Raw genomic sequence first — 17,117 nt, forward strand, 5'->3', positions numbered from 1 at the left:
CATGTTCTGTCTCTGTTTGCACTTCAAGCATAGTCTTAATATGACTGGTTATGGTTATACCTAGTTAAATTACAAGATATTTAGGAGAAAAAAACACAAACCATAGTCTTAATATGACTGGTTGTGGTTTGCATTTATTGTTTGCACTATATAAGACCTAGAGAATTATGCACTATATAAGTTAGAGAAAACATTCTGTTAAATTTGCGTTATATGATTTTGTCAAATAAAACTCTAGTTTCCAAGCCATTTTTCATTTTTGACGTTTTCTTTTTTATTTTTAAAATCTTGTCCCTTCTCGTTCTCGTGAACCCAGTATCGTGTCTCGTCTCGTGATATTAGTGTCTCGTCACACCCCTATTGATAAGATAAACAAGGTGTTTGCTTGGCATTGATTGGCTAATTACTGAGCCAATAATAGGGGTTAAAGAAGCACAGTTAGCAGTCTGCTTTGCTTAGGTTGCCATCACTAAATGTGAAATAATTCCAGACTGGCAACTTTTCGAGTCGTCTTTTCGTTAGCACAGCAATGTGCACTAGGCACACGGTGGTATTGGAGCCTAGTTCACAATTGGGTAAATTCCTGAACACCTGATTACTGGTATTCATGCATCTTTACTCATCACTGGCATGAACATACATTCAACATACAGTCAGTGGTCAGTAGTTAGACGGTCTTGTTGAACAGTAAAGTTACTGTATATTCAAAGGTAAAGTCAGTTAGAATACCACAGGTTTCATTGGTGCCTTTTCTGGGAACTCAAACCACCACATTTGTTCAGCTCCAGTACTTTCAGGACTTCAATAAAAGCTTGATTAGACAAACTAGGTGCTTAAAGAAAAATCCTGGCCTTTCTTCAGAAGAGCAGTGGAAAATGTAAAGCTAATTTGTATCTATTCTATTTGTTTTTTTCCTTAAGCAGCTGTTTTAAACAGTACATAGACCATTTATACATATTTGAAACTTCTGAACAGCACAGTATGTGTCTGAAGAGAAATTACATGGCATAAAAAAAAAACTTTCATAAAAGGTTAACAAATCTTTCTTTCCAATTGTGGATCAAAGTGTTGCTGACTGGTCATGACTGAATGGGGGTTAAAAGAGCAACGTTTTTTTTCCCCCTCTTGTTCTTCTTGTTCTTCTTCTTTTTCCCCCCTCCTCCTGCTTACATGCCCCAAGCACTCCATCGCAAGCCTCCTGCAGACTAACCAACCTTACAGTCCTGGAATGGCTGGAACAGATTTGAATGCTTGTTAAAGCCCCTCAGCACACACAGTTTATCTCCAAAGGAAAATAACGTGGCAGTCGTACACAGCGTGAAGCCTATTCTCAACTCCATTAGGATGCGGACTTCCTGAACTAACCGTGAATATCACAGCTAGGTGCATCAAGCCCTTACTGTGAGAGGCGTGCATTATATGAAAGACCCATTTAACCACTGCCATAGAAATCTGCTCTGCTTGAAACGCATGTCGCCAAAGTAGAGTGTGCGTCTCTTTCTCTCTCTCTCTCTTCTCTTTTTTTCCCCCCTCCCTCCATCCCTTCCTCCCCCTACACTCTTAATGCCTCTCTGCTGCCACTTCAGTGACACAGCATCGCACTTCTAATGACTACGTCTCTGCTCCCTTTCAAACGCATACAGACTAGCTAACAGGCAATTTGTTGCTTCTGAGAGGTGGTGCCACCCTGTCGCTGTGGCTTCAAGGCTGGGGTCATGTTTTCATTTCTGGGGGATTTGAAGAGGATGGTGTTCTACAGTTTGTTCTGCCCATCATCCCACCCTGAAGGAAGAGGCCTGTTTAAAACTGCTACAATTTACACCATCGTTAGTGTGAGAAGTGTGGCTATGAGGAAAGATGAAATAAAACGAACTTTATTAAACCCAAAGTCTCACTGCTGATCCTTTAGAAAGTCTGGGCCACATTTATAGAAATCTGCAGTAACTACTTTGCGACAAACCATGTACATGTGCACTCTGTACTGTCATATGTTAATAATGTTAATAAATGTTAATGATAATGAATATTATTATATTGTCAAAGGTTAGGATGACCAAAAATAAATGTTACATCAGTGCAAAACATACACATGGATTCTATGAGAAGAAGCACTTCATTTTTCACTCACTGAGAACTGAATGTAAAATGTACCTCACTCTACCTAAGTCATGTGAGCACAGTTTGCTGTATAAAAAGCTCCTCTGTTGCTGTAAACAGGTAATGCAATTTAAGTTATTATTTAATTATTTACAATATTAACAGAGCTCTTAGAATGTTTTAGGCATGAAAATCACTGAGACACTGTTACAAATCTGATTCATCACATACTCCTATATTGGCTAGAATTTAGCAATGAGATACACATCCCAATCCAAGGGTTACAATTAAAATATATTGCAAAATCCTGTGATACAGTAATGTAAGCATGATGGTATATTATGAGTGTTTATCAAATTTAAAAGAAAAACTACCGTAGAAAAAAAAAACAAAAAAAAAACAACATTTATAAAATCTACTTATAAAACAAGACCAATTAAAATAAGACTAGCTGACACTGATCAGTGCACTGCTCACTCTGTACTACAATCCTTCCATAAGGAAATGCTACATTAGTGACATCTAAACATCTAAATCATGGATGGATTGGATTCTAATAGAAAATGAAGCACAAACAAATAAAATTAAAAAAGTATACCAACATTAAGAGGGGATCCACTGAAAAGAGACAACCTCCACCCACTTGTTAAGGAAGTCATGCTTGTGTATCGTATGATAATGTCAATAGCATAATTATTATAACAGGCCTACTCAACTCAAAATACGCAAATACCAGGATAGTGTTCTAAATGCAGATAAATTAATCTGCAGTTACACTTAATGTAATCCTCCTTTATAAACGAACAAATGTGTTGCCATGCAATAAATGTCATAGTAACTCCATTAGTGTGCTTCAGGAATCTGGCCCAGTGTCCTTGTTACCCTTCATTTCTTTCAAAGCTGCTCAACAAGGGAATCAGGGCATGTTTATACCATGGTGCTCATGACAAAGCAGATCAGCATGCAGAACTGAAATTTTCTGCTTGTATAACGAACAAAACATACCTTCATTTTTTCTTATTATATCAAATAAATGCACTACAAGCAGTGAGAACTTCTCAAACAGAGAATCACGAACAGAGAAAATAAGATTAAATGGTAGAAGTATTAGGGTTTTTTTTTTTGCCATGGCCTTGATCTACATTTAATTAAACTGAACAATTCCGCAATTCCTCAGCTACTGTTCACTCACTCACTCAGGGTAACAAAAAAGGAATTAAAACAGATTCTCTCTCCCCACAACTCTTTTCATTGTGGGAAGCTTTATAATAGGAGAAACTAAAGCAAGCACGAGCCCCACAAACGCCTTGTTTTATCAGGAGGCAGCAGATCTTTGGATCATGAAACTTTCAGTGCAGGAAAGGGTGTGGTACTGTATAACTTTAGGGTTAAGGACGGCAAAATATGGACCAAAAGTTTTAATTCTATTGGAAACATCAAAATTGATGTAAAATGAGAAATATGATTCTAAATTAATGTAAGCTGTTTTTTTAAGCACTTTTCGACAATATAAGAAGTAGTTTAGTGTGGGCATTCATTGTGAACTCTACCTCATCTCACTTTACCTCCAGTTTTTTTTTATGTCATGTGAGCACTAGGGCTGCAACTAATGATTACTTTGGTAGTTGACTGGTCTAGATCTCATAACAATTTTTTTGATTAGTCGATTAGTGAACGATTATCATCTACCATGTGCTCCATCTCTAAAAACAATAGAAACAGCTGAACATTTGTAATCTGTTGTGTTTGGGCACTTTTGCAGACAGACTTTGAGTAAAGTTGAGTATAAACTGTGTGAGTGAGCCTTTTACCCATCTCCCATTGCGCTTTTGTCCTCAGCCCTTTGTGTAATGCTGTACTGTTACAAACAAACGTTTAGTCGATAGTGAAATCTATAGTCGACAATTTTAAATAATCAACATTGTCGATTATATCGACTAATCATTGCAGCGCTAGTGAGCACAGAGCTAATGCAATTTGAGTTTTGAGCTGTTATGCACAACATAATAAAGCTTTCAGGGTTTGTTTGCCATGGAAACCCATTCAGATAAAAATCTGATTTATCACACAGCCCTATTGGCTAGAACTTGCCGATGCGCTATGACAACACAATCACAATCCATGGGTTACAATTACAAACACAGCCCAATTCTGCTATACTGTAAGCACGGTGATATGTTGTGATTATTTAAATATAATTTAATAGAGAAACTACCAGTTTTAATAAACAAAAAGTTCATTTTTATGTAATAACCTTAGGATCGAACAACAGACTACAAACACAGAAATCTTGTGGTCGAGGTTTAAACACAATACAAAATGATCTACTGTCTGCCACCAGTCTTTACACTGTAAAAAATGAATACGTTGATTTTTGAAAATCACCATATGATTGCAAAACAACATTTACAGCAAAACATGATATATCAATTACTATTTTTTGCACCTACTTTAAGATAAGATGAGGTTCAGTAAAGCCAAGTACTGGAAAAGCCAGATGTCTTGCAGATTGAGAGACTACTACATGTAAGAGGCAATGGAAAGAAAGGAAACACTGTCCAAAAGAAACGGATTCTTTTAATCAAGATGTCTGATCTCCTCGTCTCTGAATTACCTCAACTTGACCTCGCTCTTCAACCACAAGCCCAGCTTCCTCTCTCTCTCTACACACCAAGCAATAAGAGGCACAGTTTGATTCAGCTGAAGCAGGTTAAGTTGAACTATGTCCAGCTCCAGCAGTATGGTAAATCTAATTCTGGAACCCGTTATCTGCCTTCCAAAGACCTAATAAAGAATGGGGATGTGGGCAGAAGATAAGCCACTGAAGAAAATGGCCCACAAGGAAAGGAGAGAAGGCTATCTGGAGCAGAGTTCAGCAGTGGCTGGATGCTCGGATAAGAGGTTAAACCATGGAGGAAGTAGAAGAACAGGAAGGAAGAAGAAAGGTAAGGGAAATCTAAATAAAACTTCCTGCTTCAAGAGTTTTTCCTTCTGCCTCCGTACGAAGATTCACAAACACCTAAGAACGCAGAAACGCTGCAGGCTGCTCGACTTTAAACAGGAATGAAGTGCAGCAAAGGCATTTATTAATGTTTATGCATGAGGAAAACTCTTCGCCACCCAACAGTTAACAAGTAACACCATCGGACTTTGTTGAACTTTGTGCTGCATCTCAAAATGTCAGGATTTCAGTAATATTTCATGAGACGTAGGAGCAGGAGCAAATGACGCTGTAAGAAAAATAAAAAGGTAGCTCTGCTTTTTAGATAGGTGGACCCACATTTGATTAGCAAAAAAAAAATCTACTCAAAGTCTTAATTGTGTATTTTCTAAAAAAAAAAAGAAAAAAAAAGAAAATCAACCTTTTAATATTCTATGTTTTGACTTTAAAAAGGAAGAGATAGAAACTATGAGGTTATCACTTAAATAAATAAAAAAAATAATGAATCAGTGCAACAACACAAATGTGCATTGATTTGATTAGGTGGATGGTGGGAAATTTTGACTTTTTTATTTTACTTGATTTTCTTCCAATATAAACCATCCTTCACAATACAACCACATAACATACTGATTCCTAACGTCCACAAGGGCAACATGTGATCTAGAGGATGGGATGAGAATAAAAAACAGTAGGCTCTAGAAAATTTTGGGACACTCAAGCTACGGACAACTAGGATTCGAAAAAGTCTGGACCAAAATTTCAGGCCTGATTAAAGCTCTGACGCAAGTGAGTGTGTGTGTGTGAGAGAGAGAGAGAGAGAGAGAGAGAGAGAGAGAGAGAGTTTCAGGGTCTGTCTGTAAGTGAGGGATTAAAGAAGGCTCCCACAGGGGCGCTCAGTCTTGCCCCAGTGAAATCTGGGTCAAGGTTGCGCGTTCTGTGCTGCTGTGAAATGATACCTTCTCTGTCTCCTGGTCCATTCCACCGCCTGCAACTGGCGGGATTGGAACAGAGGAGGGGAATAATGAGAGTCCACCTCAGACGTACAAAATCAAATCTCAGTTGGCGTGAGGCAGGTAGCAGCTCCTGGCTTTCTGAAACTGGGTTAATGCTAATATCTTTGCAAAATGATCAAATTGGGAGAGCTTGCGATGAAAGTGGGCCAAAGTCCTGGTGACAAAAGAACATTCAAACTTTTTCCACGGCAACAGAAAGATGTTTGGGCCTGTTTTATTATCAGCTTTCTGCTATTTCTGAAGCTTCCGAAGAGGTAAAAATCCTTCATGATTTTGTTTTTAAACTGCTAGTTTGCTCTGCTTCATGCATTCAGTTTGGCCTTAATGTGTGTATGTGGTGTCCTCAATTAGACTGATTTAAAAAAAAAAAAAAAAAAAAAAAGTCTCAACAGCTAGGATAGTTGTGACGCTGCCTCGCCGAACCCCGAGCTCAGGGACACGAAGTCAGCGGGTAGGTAGTGACCAAGAGGAAAAAAATGCAGTGAATCCAGCAGTTCAAATGGTGAGCTTTTATTTACAGTGCGAGTGAAAAAATACAAACAAAAACTGCGCAAAACGGAAAATAAACGCAGTTAAAATTCCTGACTAGTTTCAGTACAGGTAAATAAACCAAGGCCGCAAGGCCATAGGTTCACAACTCGGTTCCAGCTCGACCCGCACCTGTGCCCCCTCTCAGCATCAGGTCACCCATAACTGGGCCAGCCTCCCTCCACCAAAGCTTACCCAGTCCCTCTTCATCAATTAGCCCCGCCCCTAATTTAATGGATCACACCATTTCTAGACATACAGGGGCAAAATGGCTAGGCTTCAGAGGTTCCAGACATAACAGACATGAAATTATAATATTTACATAAGGTTTTAAGAAGAACGATTTTACAAATGTCGACATGAATGCTAACATTACTTTTTGATGTTACCTTTTAGGGATTACTCTACCCCTTACCCCTCCCTGAGGTAGCCGAGGGCCCTTCAGCTTGCCCCAGAGACAAAAAAAGGTATAAAAAGGTAAGTATAACAGGTAAGTATCAATAGGTATAAAAAAGTAAGTAATACAGGTAAGTATCAACGCTGGTGATGAAGATAACTATTATCTTCATCACAATAGTTTATCACATCAGTAACCAATGGTGAGGTAGTGTTCATATGCTCTACAGCAGGGGCCGGCAATCAAGTTTTTCCATCTTTTCCTATCCATTACGTGGTGGGCCACCAAAAAAAAAAAAAAAAAAAAAAAAAAATCTGTTTTGGAAATCGAAGTGTAATGGGATGGAGTGCTACAGATTTGTAATTCACAGCCACGGGACACGGCTGGGGAAAAAAACGCCCTTATAAAGAAACACGGAGCCCAAGAACGGGTGGAAAAACGAGAATGGGCGGAAACTAAAGTCAAGCCGAGCACAACAGAGAGACAGGGGAGGATTGTAAACAAAAGCTCGCCAGAGAATCATTTTATTAATGTTTCACTATTGTTCATTATTAGGGATGCACCGATAACACTATTTTCCTTACCGATACCAGCTTTTCTGGTATCCGCCGATAACGAGTACCGATACCGATACCAACTGTTTTATCCTTAATAACATATAATAACCTGATTGGCTGCTCTGCTATTTCCACCTTTTTTGAAAGATCTGTTAATATGATTGTCTGCAGGAGATAATGATTGACAAGGAGCTCCTGTTGTCGACTTAAAATTAATCAATTGAACATGTAATGATCAAAATATGGTAAAAAAGCAGGAAATTTTTGGGCTCTTTTCAGATTTTCTATTTTCATTTTTTATTACAAGATATTGTGCACTGTTTCTTTAAGAGCCCCCACCCGATCCCTGCTGTACAGTACAAGTCATACTGAGCCAGGCAAATACAAAAGGCTTCAACACATTTCCAGCACTCTAAATAAAACATACTTAATAAAAAACATCCCCCTGAGGTCATGAGCACTGCTACAGAAGGTGGGATCGAGGTTATATCTGCATGATATATAACAGCACTGCCATGCTCCTCCTCACAAGCCTTTTAGCAACTTTAACTTTGTTAAGATTAAATTGTGGGAACAGCTGTAGCTGTAAATAACCTGCTATAAAGAACTTGAAGTGCTAGAAATATAATTTTCACCCTGACATTTGCTTGTATAATACAAAATAAATGAATTCTATAAGTTTAAACTTCTGAAGAAGCTTTAAATCCAAACTAAAAAGAGATTTAAAGCAGAAGACTTTTGAAGCAGCATTACAAAAGATACATTAAACTAGTATGGATACCTAGAAAATGAGTGCTTTTAGGATTTAGTCATTTAGGAACTCTGAGTAGATTGGTCTTTAATTGAAAACAGGTTAATTGCTACTCTTGTTAAAACTGAAAAATGTTATGCAATTCAATTTCTGATGTATTTCAACACTATATCAGGCATTTCACGATGATTATATCCATTATTTAATTGTTTTATTTTAGAACTAGACTATAGGATTCCATCATTATTTAATTAAATAACAACCAAAAAAGCTTTACTGTTCCGACAGTTGGACTGTTTTTTGGGGTTCTTTAGATGAAATGCAAAGTAGATGTTCATGGATTTTAAGTCCATTAAGAAGTGTTTACACTGCTTTTTAACTCATTTTGAACTGGATTACTGAAATACAAGCAACTTTTCAATTATTTTTTTGAGATGCACCTGTTACACAATGATTTAGCATGCACTCATTGCTATAATGACGCTGAAATTATATTATACATGTTTTGTCATATTTGTTAACCTCAACCACTGCTGTACTTTATTGGATCTGTAATTCTTTTTGTGCGACAGCCATGTTTTTTTTTTGCAGCAAGCTTAAAGGAAATATTAATGAACAGTTGTGGAGCCATGATTTGTGTTTGAAGGTTTAAGAGAATGAGTGCAGTTTGGAGATTATATTTCTGCTGTCTGTGAGCCAGTTAAAAGAATTGAGCTAGTGATTTGAAGTGTACAGACTCTGGACATGATGCTAAAGTGGAACATTACTGAGGGCTGATTCTGTTTGTGCTTGATACAGGAACAAAGTCAGCACTGATACAGTCATCTTTGCTTTTCAACATTCAACTAAAAAATGGAGAAAAAAAAACAAAAAAACATGATTGATGTCGTTTGAATGAATATCAACAACAGAGTATTTGACTGGTCTGTTTTTTATTGTTTCAGTGATGTTGGATTTTTTTTTTTTTTTTCAGTTTTTTCCCCCTCCAATGTTCAAAGTTGGAATAAAGCTTTGTGAGTCATGTGTGTGTATATGTGTGTGTGTGTGTATGCAAAGAGAAAGAGAAAGCTAATTTGCTCTTCAGAACTATGCAGGCACTGAAGTTAAGGGCCTTTCTGCACTACATGCCTGCATATGCTTTGATCACTGGGATTGTTCCTGTTTGTTACAGTCATATAGTGCTGGCTGTGTTTGCTAAACAGTGTGGGTTTGTTTTTCCTTTCTTTTTTTTGGCCTGCTTTATTCAGTGAGCCGTGCACCGGGTACTGGTGGAGTCTGCCACCTGTGTGTGCAGAAAACATGGCAATAAATCATAAAAATTGCAGTTAGACACACATTTCAGCTGCTTTTCAGAGAAACTGCGTTTCGGAAACTGGATATTGCCACACGAAATGATTAGACTTGCTTAGGGAGAAGAGAAAGTTAAGCTTTGCTTTATGTGTGAATCACAAATGTAATGACTAATGCTAACATTCACTAAAATCAGGCACCTCTAATGAGGCAGAAACATTGCAAGGGGTCCACGCTTTGCGTTTTGGCTGCCTGTTGTTTTTATTTGAATCTGAACTGAGTAAAAAGCGAAAAATGAAATGGGTGTAAAGTGTGCGGACGGAGAGGCTGTGCTGTGTTTAAGCTGCCGGGGTGAACCACACTCTTCCGCTTGTCTGACTGCAGCTGCTGCTGCTGCTTCAGCCACACTGCCACTGGCTGCAGGGGACCGTGTGCTTCTGCAATGATAACCGCAGTAGAACCCATTTCATTCTCCACTGTCGGCCCATAATTATCTGAATAATCGTAATAATCCGAAGACGACCGCGCTAAAATAAGAGGAAAGAGGAAAAAAAAGAAAGAGAGAAAAAAAAAAGGCCGGGCTGAAAATGTCTTGACTGCGGAGGCGAGCAGTGAACCGGGTACTATGGGGCCACTTCCCTCTGAAGGCCGGCAGCAAGGGCACAGGCAGCAGAAAATCTCTTTTTAATGACTGAAAAAAAAAGCGAAAGCCGTGAATCAACAGACCAATGCTTGACTTCACCATTTAACCCTTTAAATGCATGCTTTTAACCTCTTGTACTACATCCAGGATAAGTGACAATTCAAATCTAGCGACACCAGATATTTCTATAATCATCTAACCAATATACAGTACCAGTCAAAAGACAAAAGTTCTTGATTTTTTTCAGATTGACTGAGCTTCATTTCTTAAAGTATTTTTTACTTTACTTAGCTGAGTAGTTCTTGTCATAATATGGATTAGATCATTACTCAAACAGAGCTTTTCACTGTATACCAACTCTACCTCTTCACAACTTTACAACTGATGCTCTCAAACACATTAAGAGGAAATAAATTCACTAAAGTAATGAACTCTTGACAGTTTCAGCACAGCTGATAAGTGAAAACTATTCCAGGTGACTCTACCTCATAAAGCTGACTGAAAAAAAATCCAGCCAAGATGTGCAAAACTGTCGTCTAGGAAAAAGAGGTGCCTAGTGTGAGAAACCTAAAATATAAAACATCTTTTGTTTTTGTTTACTAAATAATTCTATATGTTTGGATGACTTTAGTAATAATCTACAATGTAGAAAATTTATTAATGAAATTAATGAGTTTAATGATAATAAAAAACACAAAATTCAAGGTGTGTGACTGGTACTGTATTACTATTTAATTAACCAACCAACTCAACATTATTTAAAAAAAAAAGTTTCCCATAGCAACCATTCATTTAGTGTTCCACCTAAATAAAATAAAATAACAATGAAACAATAGAAGCCATATCTGCCCTAGAGCCCTAGTGATTCCTGTAGTGCATTCAACCACTCATTTCCTTATCTGGAGTTCTGTTAACTTAACTTCGGAAGACTGGTGGAGGAGAACAGGATGCCAAGATGCATTAAAACTGTGATTAAAAACCAGGGTTATTCCACCAAATATTGATTTCTGAACTTTATGAATATGAACTTGTTTTCTTTGCATTATTTGAGGTCTAAAAGCTCTGCGTCTTTTTTTGTTATTTCAGTCATTTCTTATTTTCTGCAAATAAATGCTCTAAATGACAGTATCTTTAGTAGGATTTTGGGAGAAATGTTGTCTGTAGTTTATAGAATAAAACAACAATGTTAATTTTACTCAAACATATACCTATAAATAGTTAAATCAGAGAAACTGATTCAAAAACTGAAGTGATCTCTTAATTTTTTCCAGAGCTGTATACTTTAGATAGATATATTAAAACATTCCGCCAGCACACTGTAATTTAGTTTAATTTGATAAAGAACTGATTAAACCAAACCATGTATTGGATTATCACTGCAAATATTACCTCAGTTCTCTGAGGAGAAGTTCAGGGACTAACCCACTGCACAGCACACTCACTGTCTTACTCCGACTCTGACTAGGGACAACTAAATAAGGCCCTGTCCACATGTATCCGAGTATTTTTAGCTGAGTGAGTTTTAGGTGATTGAAAACCTGTGAACACCGTTTTAGACTAACGACTAGGTTTACCTTTTCATTACACTTACAGAACATCCAGTGCCCAAATTTGGAAACCCTACAAAAACACCACTTCATTGCCTGATCAGTAAAGGGAGCATGATTCAGAGACAAGAGCATTGCCTGACAGCGAGATCACCACACTCGTGTCCAGACAGTGTTTGGTTTATTAAGAGATTTAACAACAATTTATACCTATATAGAGTGCCACCCCCTTCTTAATCCATAGGGTTTAATATGATGCCAGCCCACCCTTTGCAGCTAGAACAGCTCCAACTCTTCTGGGAAGGCTTTCCACAAGGTTTAGGAATATGATTTTTACACTCAGCACAATGCAGTCAGGCAAGTACTGCTGTCCTGCAACTGCCAAACCCAGGCTCGTCCATCGGATTGCCAGATAGAGAAGTGTTATTAGTCACTCCAGAGAACACGTCTCCACAGAAGACTTATATAATTATTATAATTTATCTAGGTGAAATTTAAATGATAAAGCATGCCTTATTTGCATCTCTCCCGGTGTTTCAACATAAGCAAATCGACTCAACTGTCACCTCAGATAAACTTGTGTAAAGTACAACATGTAGGAACAGAACAAGAATGCAGGTGTAGTAAAAACCTTTAGTTACTATACATTTGGACTGTTATAGGGATTATATTTTCATCTTGAGTAATAAGATGAATTGGATATATGTAAGTTGGAAAAACTACATTAAATCTTGGATGCCAGGTCACATACATCCTGAAGAATGAGATTTTAAGTGGCAGTACAAAGTACAGGTGTGAATGAAGCACAATGTGTCGCAATGACGCACCGGAATCAGATCACTTAAACCACATTCAGAGGTGGTCAGAGAAACATATAACAACACATTACTGTCCCTGTCAGAACATGCATAATACCCATAAGCTCACAGTAACAAACTTATGGAAACGTGTGTTTTGGATATCATACAGCCTTTAATTTTTTTTTGTATTTTTAATAAGTGAATATTCATCATTTAGGGTTCAGTTCACCTTAATGATCCTATGAAAGAAAAAGACTGTGATTGAGAGTAAGACTGAAAGAGAGGAGAGAGAAGAACACAACACAAGATATATGAGAAAGTATGAGAGTAAAAAAAGTGAACATAAAAGGTACAAGAGGTTGAGAAAGAAAGAAAGAATCTTTCTTGAGAAAGAGCAAGAATGAGAGAGAGATAAAGAGAAGCAGGGTGCAAGAGGAAGAGAGGGAGAGAGAGAGAGCATGATGAAGAGAGAGAAATGAGCAAGAGCAAGCACAAAAGAGAAAGATAAAGAGAGGCAGAGGGAGGGAGGTGAGTGAAAGTGTGCAAAATGTACGAGAGAGACGGACAGAGAGAGAGGCAGACAGAGAAAGAGTGAGACACAAAGAGAGAGTGAGACAAATACTATGAGAGGAAGATCACAAGAAAGATAGCTTTACTGACCTCTTCAGATTGAGAAGAGCCCAAGGGATTCCAGTGGGGGTCTTGAATGCAGGTAACAGCTTCTCGCCCAGCTCTATAGCCTTCCTCCTGAACACCTGAGAACGAGAGAGAGAGAGAGAAAGAGAGAGGGAGAGAGTGAGAGACTCATCAGTCTTTCAGTAAAGCTGCTGTCAGGGGCTGTCAGGTCTCTCTTGCTCGCTGACATTGCAGCACTACGGCACACAGCATATGGCTGCACTGCCTGCCCTAAACCCACCGTCATGCCCCCTCACTTTATTCTGTTTCTCTTGGGTGGCTCAGTTCCACCAGGCAGAGAGACAGACAAATGGACGGATGGACACAGGGGCCGCCAATGTGTATGGAGGCTAGGATCCTGCAGCAGGCAGATAAGAACAGATCAGATAAAGCTGTGTGTGTGTGTGTGTGTGTGTGTGTGGGCCCTGGTCCACTCTTAACCTGGTGCTGTCTGCCAGTCATCTTTTCTCACAGCTTCCTTTCCTTTCAGCTTCAGTTCCCTTCTCATGAACAGAGATATTAAATGCACTAGATCAGGGCTTTTATTTCCCTCTCTGATACTGAGTATCTGTAATAGATATACGATAGTTCTTAGATCAGAATATGTTTTATTTTGCCTTAGCTTATAAGTATTGATGTAACACTGATTCTATCTGGACTGAAAAACAGGACACACTAAAATGATGTGTATCTTTTTTTAATTACTTTATTATTGTATTTCTTTAAGCACTCCACAAAGAAAGTATATATACTTAAAGTAAGCTATATCATTTATTCATAAAGCACATTTAAAAACAAAAGGGCTATACACTCACAATCAAAAACAATAACAAGAACTGAACATTAGGTAGATAAAAAAACACAATGATGCAAAAAGTTTTCAGCCTTGTTTTAGACTGTTTTGGCTGTTCCAAAGTCTGGATGCTGCAAATGCAAAGGCTGCATCACCCCTGAGCTTTAGCCGAGACCTAGGAACAGCCAGGAGCAACTGATCTGAAACCCTCAAGGACCTAGAATGGAAGAGAGGTTCTAGTAACTATAGTAACTAACTGGTTCAAGCCTGTACAACAACATAAAAACTAATCAAATAACTCAAAACTGGACCCTGTAGTATAATATTTAAGGTTTATCCAGAATAAACTTCTCCTTCACCATAGCCTTTAATATAAAACCACTGGTAAGTGTACAAGCAGCAGGTATTTAAACACAGGACAAGTTTAAACAACAGTGTTTTGACGAACAGCAGTACTAACGATACTGAGCATCAGTGTCTGCTTTCACTTTCACTTTCCACAGATCTCACTGCTGCAGGTTAGAGATAAGGTCACTTATCTCCACCTCTATATCAGTGCTGCCGAACACAGACAGAGTAACAAAACTCGATCATAAGCAAGAATTTCACATGTAAAGATAAAATTGTGCAAAATTCAGAAAAACGTCAGGGAAAAACAACAAAAAGATTGTTCTTTTTGAGCACTTGTGCTTACTAAACTTGCCAAAATGCCTCTGTTTCTGGGCACATCTATCAATGTGTATCGTCATGGATTAATGTTGAACAGACAAGGCACACAAATAGTATGCTTTTTTTATTTTCTTATCTTAGCAATGACTTTTACTGATTAACTCTTTTCTTCACTGCTGACACATTTAGGAGACTTAGTCCAATGTTAAGCTGAGCTAGCCTGTATCAGTTTTCTCCAGTTTCCGAAAGTCTTTTGAATGTGTTCAAAATCAAGCTGTAATTTCTCTAAATTAAAAAAATATCCTTTTAATAGTTAGAGTTATATGTGTTTGTGTGTTTTTCTAGTTATAATGATGAAAGTGTGAATGTACTGTGTATGTGTGTAAATGCTTAAGTAGAGAGTGCAGTAAGATGATATATTTCTAAACTGCTTTACTACACACAAAAGCTTTGTAAATTTAAGTTTTTTTTATAATCAATTTCCAGTTTTTTCATGGCTTTTTACAGTTTTTAGTTCATTTATTTTCCTTAAAGGCCCTGCAAAATTTTGCACACAAGGTTTTGTACTATTTCTATTTGTGTTTATTGACTGGACCTGAAGAGCTTAAATGCCACAAAAGAATGGGAGAAAATGGGGGTGTTCTAAAACATTTAATCAGTAGCACACACACAAAAACACATATACACACAAAGCATTTATTTTTAATAAATGGCCAAAAACTGTAACAATGAAACAAGGTTCTGCTTATGACTGAAATACTAAATATTGAAATATAAAATCTGAAATACTACACAAGAGTTCATAATTGCTTGCACTGAGATTGCGCTCTCTTTATTCGAGACTGACCTTAAGCAGTCAGAGAACCGGCCACTTCACGAGGAACAACAGGCTTCTTGGGTCCTTCACTCGGCCAATCACTTTAGAGCAGCACCAATCAGGTTTGTCAGTAGGGCGGCCATGAAGGCTCCACAAAGCTGCATGCAAATCGCACTCAAGAGAACCAGGATTTGCTCAAGTCCCGGGCATAATCCAATCCAAAAGCGTCAGAAATGGAGCACTCGAAGGGTCCCTTCAGCACCGCCCCAGAATAGCGAGAGACTCGTGAAATCATACGGCCGGAGAGGACAGGAGCCGAGCGGCTGACAGCTCGTCAGAATTCAGAGGAAAAGTAAAAGAGCTGAGCTAACCTAACTGGCTGGAAATGGAGAGCAGACATGTGGTGATGGTTTTTCAAAAGACCATTAAGCACAGAATGTTCCTAAAAGTACAGCAAAGGAGTGGCACCAAGAACAGACAAGCTGGGGCTTCCACCTCACTGAATTATTGACTCTGTTCACGTTGGAGCTCATCTTTCCTTCAGCGTCCCACTGAGCCTGCGTACATCACAGCCCAAGTGTTTAAAGAAATCTGAGACACACTCACACACACACATACTCTCACACATATGCAGATGGAGCTCAGTCTGCTTGTCCTTGGCGCATCAACACAAGGTCAGCTGTTAACCTGTAGCACTAAATTCAGAGCAGTATTCCCCAGCCTGGCTGAGCCTCCACTCTGGAGTTAACTAGGCCAGTGTTCTGCTTCTCCAGACACCAGCAGTGTACGTCTGCTAGGGATGGGAAATTTTTGATTTTTAGATGCATCTAGACAATAGGTATTAAGTGAGAACTTAATGATGACTGAATGCAAACGGTGGAAAGTAAGAAAAAAGTAAGGTTGCATGATATTGGAAAAATTTTACATTGCAAATGTTCTGTTTTTCAACTATATATATATATATATATATATATATATATATATATATATATATATATATATATATATATATATATATATATATATAGCAAAATTAAACAAGGCTGGGCCAGGGCCCATGATGTCACCAGCACCCCCCCCCACCCCGTGCTGTCTCGTATCCAGGCTGATCAAGAGCTGAGTCAGTGCCGAACACTCTACAGAAAGGAAAACGCTAAGGAAAACAGCATAACAGTAATCAGCCCTTTAATCAGGCATCTAAATGGCTTTTTTTAAAGGTAAATAAGAGCTTTTTTCCTGGGATTAAAAGCGTGATTTCAGCTGTAACTGGAAATAGCTGCGCAACAAACTGTGCTGGACTGAGGTGCACAGCTTTCGACACGTGCGTTTACAAGCACGTGCCCAACCATGTGTATGGATGCCATGCAGTTACCTCATGTTTACTCCTGCCCTCCCCTCGCGTTTCTCAGGCAACAGCAGCAGTCTGTCACTCACACAGACACAAAGACAGCGCTGTGTATCTACTTCTTGTGTCAAGAATTAGAACGTTGCAACATGACGTGTTTGACTTAAATAACATAATAAATAACACATGTCCTGCAATGTGACTATTGCACATGTGCACATCACAATGATGATGCTTAAACGATATATCGT

At 38.3% G+C, this 17,117-nt stretch overlaps 1 protein-coding gene across 1 annotated transcript in view; it reads right to left on the bottom strand.

Moving 5' to 3' along the window:
* Window positions 1–17,117, bottom strand: part of man1a1 (mannosidase, alpha, class 1A, member 1) — a 198,545-nt gene that overhangs the window by 50,585 nt on the left and 130,843 nt on the right. Inside the window, exon 5 of the mRNA XM_022662004.2 lies at window positions 13,228–13,322. Coding sequence (XP_022517725.2) covers window positions 13,228–13,322 — 95 coding nt within the window. The remainder of the gene's footprint in view (window positions 1–13,227; window positions 13,323–17,117) is intronic.

Source organism: Astyanax mexicanus, chromosome 1, assembly GCF_023375975.1.
Source record: "Astyanax mexicanus isolate ESR-SI-001 chromosome 1, AstMex3_surface, whole genome shotgun sequence".
NCBI classification, from domain to species: Eukaryota; Metazoa; Chordata; class Actinopteri; order Characiformes; family Acestrorhamphidae; genus Astyanax; species Astyanax mexicanus.